The sequence below is a fragment of the Montipora foliosa genome, chromosome 1, assembly GCF_036669935.1.
Source record: "Montipora foliosa isolate CH-2021 chromosome 1, ASM3666993v2, whole genome shotgun sequence".
NCBI lineage: Eukaryota > Metazoa > Cnidaria > Anthozoa > Scleractinia > Acroporidae > Montipora > Montipora foliosa.
This window is the reverse complement of record NC_090869.1, coordinates 8625245-8632744: the sequence shown is the minus strand read 5'-3', so window position 1 is coordinate 8632744 and position 7500 is coordinate 8625245. Positions and strand designations below refer to the sequence as shown.

Below are 7500 nucleotides of genomic sequence, written 5' to 3'. Positions count from 1 at the left end.
ATCAATTAATGTCTCATCAATCTCTTCAGCAAACTTGTGCCACGTCACCCAGAGCTCCGAGTTCCGGACCAGTAGTTTTAAACGGAAGCCGAGATAAAAGAAATTTTATCAATAGTGTCACTGAACCATGTTAAATATCTTTTTTTTGTCATCCTTTTGATAAATATCAATCAGAAGTACATGACATTTTTTTTCTCTTTTATTGCTTTCTTTAATATTTTTAAAACTGGAAGCAAACTGTCACTGAATCAAAGTATGATTGTGGACATATTTGCGCAGTCCTGGTCGGTCTACTTTATTGAGCAACTTGTAACAATGCATTCAAATGTTTTTTTCTCCGCACCAATGTATAAGCAAAACTTTGAAACTTCAACACCACTTGTGTCCTCTTTTTAAATTTAAGTTATTATGTTTGTTTTTGTTAGTCGGCGTGGTGCCGAAAAGGATAAATTTTAAGTTATTTTATATTTTAGCTTAACCTGATATTTAACATATATTTGTTTATTTGAGCGACATCTGAAAAAAAAAAGCTTGCTATCATTGAAGTACCAGTCTGAATGATTTACACGAAGGACACGTCAGTCTTTCATGTGAATGGCCAACCGCCGTCACGTTACGGTTATTCAGCAATGGAGCATCTCCATTAGTCTTCTTCGCAGTCGTTTTTTGGATGTCACGCAACGCTTCCCCCAAAGAACGGTGACATCCAAAAAACGGCTGGGAAGGAGACTAGATTTGGTTTATTAAACCCACATTGATAGTCAGTGATAAAACTTTACATTTACAAGTCCCCGCTATTAGCTAATAAGGACCTACTTTTTGGGTTAAATTTCAAATCAGGTTTTTCTCAAGTGAGGTCAAAACTAACAAATCAAAATCCAAAATTAAAATGAACAATGTTGTTTAAAAATGCAGGTAGACGCAATCCCGACCTAACCAATCGAACAAAACCGAACAAAAAACCAATCCAATCGTTCGATTGGGTTCGGTAATCGAACAAAATCAAACACCCATTTTGCTGTGAGTTCGATTTTCGAACCAATCGAACCAATATAATCGAACAAAATCGAACTAATCCAATGCAATTGTCCCTTGACGCCTCAAACTGAGTAAAACACGTGGAATATAAGGTGCGGTTACACGGGGCACTTTTACCGTGGTAAATTGCCTTTTTACCACGGGAAACTGTATTTAGTAGTGTGACCGACGCTTCCCGAGGTAAATTTCCCGTGTTAAATATCCATGGATACGTCAAAAAGATCAGTGGAAGCGCCCATGACATTTAACGTGGGAAGTTGGAAGGGTGTTTTGATGCCCGAGGTACAAGAGCCAATCGCTATGCTGATGAAGTTGTGATTAAATTTCCCGCCAATGAATTGCGTGAGATTTCGTTTTACCTCGGTAATCTTCGTAACGTGTGACCCCTAGTTAACACGGTATACTAAAACCCAAGTGTGAGGCACCGTGGGATAATTTACCATGGGAAATGGCATTTACCATGGTGAGTGTAACCGCACCTATAATCATTGTCAGCTTTTATTGAATAAACAGGAACTGAACATCATACTGCAAGAATGTCAATGTTCGAACAAAACAAAACAAATAAAAGGCAATTTCGATGACTGTTAAGGTACTGTGACTGTTAAAAGGAAATGCTTCTCAACAGAGAAAAATCGCACCATTTCAACAACAGCAACACAGGCAGTTGTGTTTAAAATTAGTATTATAATAAGCAGAAGGGACCTCGCTGCAGCCATTACTCTCTCCAGGTTCTCCAGAGTGGCCAAGAGTGACGTGGAGATGAGGAGAGCAGTCGCCAGCGTAACAGCAATATGCAGCGTTCGGTAATCGAACGTTCGATTGGGTTCGATTACCAATCGTTCGGTAATCGAACGTTCGATTGTGTTCGATTGGCAAAATTTTATTGAGTTCGATTACGTTCGATTGAGTTCAGCAATCGAACGATTGGTGTTCGATTGGGTTCGATTGCCGAACTGTTCGATTGGATAGGTCGGGAAGCAATATACCGCAATACCTACCAACAAAAGAGTAGCTTTTTATCAAGAAAAGGAGAATCTACGAGTTAAGAACTTAAATACTAATTTCTCTGTTTTATTATCATTTTATCTATATTTTTTTTTAATTCCCGGGTTTCTTTTGCATTGTAATGCACGTATCAGGGGCTGTCCCGGGGGAATGACCCCGGGAATCCCGCACCATGCCCGCCTATGTCCCAAGGGTGACTACTGATAAGTGCTAGGTATCAGTTACCCCTCCCCTCCTCGGAAAGCTTGTATCATTTTTCAGGCACTGATATGCTGTAAATGGTAAATTCATTCTGGTATTAATTCGTTGATTAATTTAAGGGCCAATTTCCGGATGACAACACTCGTCCTAAATAGTTTACGGACATTACAACCACGGAGGTGGGCTAATAAGACCCTAATATAAAATGTGAAGACACATAACGTGGCGTCAACTTGTTGGTACTTGAAAAAAAACTAGATAAGGCTTAACATATGCAGTTCAAAGAACAATTCAATTCAGCCTGATGGACCGCTCAACAATGGCATAAATTGCAAGCCAGACTTCAGTACTAAAAAAATCAAACAATTCGGTGAATAAAGGGGTTTCGTTTCTAAGAAACGGTGGGGAAGTGAAAAACAGAAATTGGTTTATCAGCTGAGAGATATGGTAAATTGACCATCGTAAAGAAATTTGAAAGCTGACCGTTTCGAGTGTTAGCCCTAGGTCAAAGCGAACTATATTAGGGTTGTTAGTGGTTTATATAAGAACTTGGTAGATCGTTGAGGCTAAACTACCATGAGAGGTTGCAATTAACTGCGAACTGCTCGTTTTCTCTTTGTTTTTCTCTGGAAAACCGATGTACAATTTTAATCGGCAAGGAATTGTGAATGTCTAATTCATCATTTTTATCATTGTAGTGCAGCGGAGCTTCAGCAAAATGGCAAGGAGAGATTAAGCTGGGAATTTGACAAACATGAGGGACAAAGTATGGGGTACATGATCGGCACGAAGACTTCATGCAAACCAGTCAATAACATTTTATTTCTAAAGACACACAAGACGGGATCGAGCACAGTGACAAATATCTTAAACCGTTATGGCGATAGCAGAGATCTCTCATTTGCGTTACCTGTAGGAAAGAATACGTACCACTTTTTCTGGCCAAGACCATTTTTGCTTCGGTATGTAATAGCATTTGGTAAGGAGCCGAACATTCTATGCAATCACGCAAGATATAACAAGGCACCAATGAGATGGCTTTTTCCAAAGAAAACAACGCGATACATCACAATTCTACGTGAACCAAGTGAACACTTTGAATCCATCTTCAACTTTTTCAAACTCGGAAGGTATTTTAAGGACTTACGAAATGTAACCACTCCTCTGCAGAGTTTCCTTCAAAAAGCAGAATTTTATGTTAACAAACCGCCTTTAAACGTTACAGGCATGATGAATTTATTGAAAAACCCAGCTTTATTTGAGCTGGGACTTGACACAATACATTACAGAGAGGTCACCGTGGTACAAGATTACATCCGTTTTCTTCAGCGAGAGTTCGACCTTGTTATGTTAATGGAATACTTCGACGAGTCGCTTGTACTCTTAAAACGACGCTTCTGTTGGAAAATCAACGACATTTTGTATTTCAAACTAAATGAACGGCGGAGCGGAGATAGACAGAAACTTTCAAAGTACACAAGGGAGAGGATTAGAAAGTGGAATTCTGGTGACGTTTTGCTCTATGATGTTTTCAATAGAACACTCTGGGAAAGGATAAAGCAAGAAGGTCCGGATTTTTTCAAGGAACTTGAAATCTTCCGAAAAGCAAAAGAAACCATGAAAAATTCTTGTTTACGGGAAGGAAATTTTGTGACTCGACCATACAGAGGGAGGTTTGTAAAGGGTTATGCACTGAAGACAAACATTTCGAAAGAGCTTAATGAGACATGCGGCAGAATGATCATGAACGAGATTCCTTTCATTGATCACCACCGGACGAAACTAATACAATTCTTTCAAATGATTGATAGTACCAAGAACTGAACATGCATTTGACCTTGTGATTATGTGGTTATTTATTGATAATGTAAGGATCACAACAAGGAAGAGTACAAAACTCCGAAACAATTAATTCAATTCTAAAAAAATGAAAACTAGCTATTTCCTGGTACGAAAAAATAGCAAATGTTGATTGATTAGTTTTTCATGCATAAATTACACCACTTGAGTAGATAATTAAGCATATTTCGACAGTAATAAGGGAAGGTCGCGGACGGGCAAACAAAAACGTAAAACGGGGGAAACGTTTTCCAGACAAGTCACACTGTTATGTGGCATATATTTATTCTTTATTTAGATCTAAAGAGTTCTTGCAGAGTGAGTTGTCCTTTGCAAAAAATTATTCGAACTAAGCATATTCGGGCTTTTTCAAAAGGCAATTGTTTTGCCGTAAAACATTCTAAAAGGAACCTCCGCCCCAACGCAAAAATTGCTTCAACTCAACTTTTGTCTAAGAACGAAAGAACGATGGCAGACACTACAATCATTCAAGATGGCGGCGCCCCGGAAATTAAGAAAAAGTAAATAAGCGATTTTGAAACTCATGTCTTCGTCTTTAAAAAGAACATTTCTGAGCAATTCTTAGTTACCGAGGCCAAGAATGGGCTCGCCGGAATATTGACAAGAATTAGTTTTATCGTCTCAGTAATATACACTCAAAACTGAATAGATAGAAAGAGATTTTAAAATTAGATTAGAACGCCGAGATTCGATAAATATTTCGCTGTTCGAGCCTCTTCGGTCCTCCCCAAGACGATGAAACATGTCAACTCGTTGATTGGTCAAAAATTATCTAACAGTATAAATTTGTGGAAAACGTTCGTTTCAGCCGGAAAACGTACGTTTTTATGAAAAATGGTTTAAGCTAGAACGAATGAAGCGAGACACGTATCATATTTCTAATTCTTGTCTGTAAAAAAAAAAAAACAGCGTTCCATGCCACTGTGGCTAATAAGGGTCAACATGTTTGGTCGCTCAACCGATGGCGTGTCAAGTTCACTGCAAAACATTTTTTTGTTTGGACAGACCTTGACGAAAATGATCTGTCGAGTAGCCGTAACGAATTCTAGCTATAGCTTTAATTAAGGGGCTGAAAGGTTAGCGATTGCGTATGATCGAACCTTCGGGTAGCCACGAAATGCGCACCAGTCCAGCCTTACGAATGACTGACGGAAGGAACTGGCTTACGCCGAAAGAAAGGTGTCTGCCAAAAGGTTCTTCCTGACTGCAGGTCCGGTCAGGAACAGGTATCTGAAGCTGGTTTTGGTACGTCGAAATTTTAAGATGCTTTACCGATTTCACCAGGGTTACGGAACAAAAGAAAGCAAACCATTGTTAGCAAGAAACCTAACAAGGTAACGGCTTTAAAACTTTTTTACTTGGGATGTGCGGCGTAAATCCTTGTCTAAGAGGAGGCCTCGTAAAGAATGAAATTTTCGAGTTAACACCAAGCCTCTGGGCTGGTCACTCCGGTCAAGCCGGTTTAGGCAACGCGCGCATCATATTTTTGACAAGGCGAAGGTTAAAATCGAGCTTCAGGACAAAAATCAACATGGCGTCTTGGGGTGCGATCGAGACGGCCTGGGTTTGAGACTGGCTTGCGCATACTCAATTAAGACTCTCGTTCCCAGATCCCACATATCTTTTGGTCAGCGCCAAGACGGAGCTCTGGCATAATCAATTTCCGGAACTCGATGAATTTCACCGAAAAGTGAAATGGGGCGATCATTAGAACTCAAAGGTTTACAACAGCAGCGACAAATCTTCGTATTTACAAGTTTAGTTGGAGATTTTTGCCTCATATTCGTAAATTACAAGCTATTTTACACTCGGTAATTTACGCATGAGCAGTTTGATAAATCAATTAGCCAATCAACACAGTTCTGAAAATTGATTATTCCAGAGCTCCATGTCTTGGGGCTGACCAAAAGATACGTTGGCTCTGGGAACGAGATTGATTTTTGCAGAGTCCTTTGCAACCTCGTTCCCAGAATCTTCGTTCCCCTTGACCATCGGTTCTTGAAACGAGCGACTTTGGGATAATGCGTTTGGATAAACTTTTTCATTCGTTTAATTTAAAGTCTGAGCATGAGCAATTGATTTCGGCCCCGGGGCGAAACAATCTCGTTTCCGGAGCCAAGATCCTTTTGGCCAGTGCCGCGGATACTGGCCAAAAAGGATGATCGTGACAATAGGAAGGAGATTGGATCGATTGGAGGCGAAAGAGCACCGCATGTTTGTTTGGCTAGCTTCGCAAACCATTCGACTGATTTGTTTGGAGCCAAAGCAAAGAGTGGGAGCCTATTAAATCCAATCGAATGGAATCGTCTTTCCCTGAGTAATTACGTCTTTAAAATGTGGTCATACCGAGTCTTAAAGTTGCTGTATATTATTATATGAATCAATAAGATGAACCTCTCGTAGTTACTCACGTACATGTGAGTGTCCTGGAAAAGGTGCGAGTACTTTTAGCAGGTGATTTTTGGGTAGAGAAAGAGGTAAATTACTGATGCAAATAAACTCGTTTGGCTTGTGACAGTGGTGTTGAATGATTTGAAAATATCGTGGAATGCTCGGCTCTCTAGCATGCAAAGCAATCCTTTGTTTCGGTAGGTTGAAAATATTTACTCGAATTTCATTTGGTTTCATTACACTGCACATTTCTCAACCTCCATTGGGGGAAGAGGCCAAATTAGATATAGAGAATCAAATCAATTGCAATTGATTCCGCTATTACTTATCCACTGGATAGTGATTTATCTGGCCCCATATATGTTCAAAAGGTGGATAACGCTATCCACCAGACAAATCACTATCTATTGGACAGCGCAATTGATTCCGCTATTACTTATCCACTGGATAGTGATTTATCCGGCAGATGTAGCGCTTAATCCATTGTATCGACAAATGGGGCCTGGTGGGTAGTGCTATCCTCCTTTTGACGTTAGGTCTTTATGCAACCTCATTCATATTCCCAGGTGTGTGTGTCTCTCTCTTTTCTCTGCCTCCTTTGTTGTTGAGGAGAAAGGAGGCAGAGAAGAGAGACCCTGAGAACGAGGTTGGTCTTGATCATCTTTCAGTTTTCCATAACTTTTATCCACGTTGCCTCTCTATATGTACCCGCAACCAAATTAATACTGACAAATAACAAATTTCTAGTTTCTAAAGAAACTGTGGTGCTGCGTCGGTGGGAGAGTAAAACAAGAAATTTTGCTTTTATCAAACGAGTTGATAAAGGTCGAATTACCACCGTGAAATATTTAGAAAGCTGACGTTTCGAGCGTTAGCCCTTCATCAGAGCGAGTAGAGGAATTGTGGACGTTGATGGTTTTTATGCGGGAGTGGAAAAGCTTTGCCATTGGTGGAAATATGGTAACATGAATTTGTGAATAAATTAATGGGATTAGAGGCATT

General features: G+C 39.9%; 1 protein-coding gene across 3 annotated transcripts in view; it reads left to right on the top strand.

The window, feature by feature from the left end:
- The window catches only part of LOC137974689 (galactosylceramide sulfotransferase-like), an 8777-nt gene extending 2226 nt beyond the window's left edge, over positions 1–6551 (top strand). For all 3 annotated transcript variants that reach the window (XM_068821629.1, XM_068821635.1, XM_068821643.1), the window contains exon 2: positions 2946–6551. In XM_068821629.1, the coding sequence (XP_068677730.1) occupies positions 2946–4071 (1126 nt within the window). In that variant the 3' untranslated portion in view covers positions 4072–6551. The remainder of the gene's footprint in view (positions 1–2945) is intronic.
- The last annotated feature ends 949 nt before the right edge of the window (positions 6552–7500 follow it).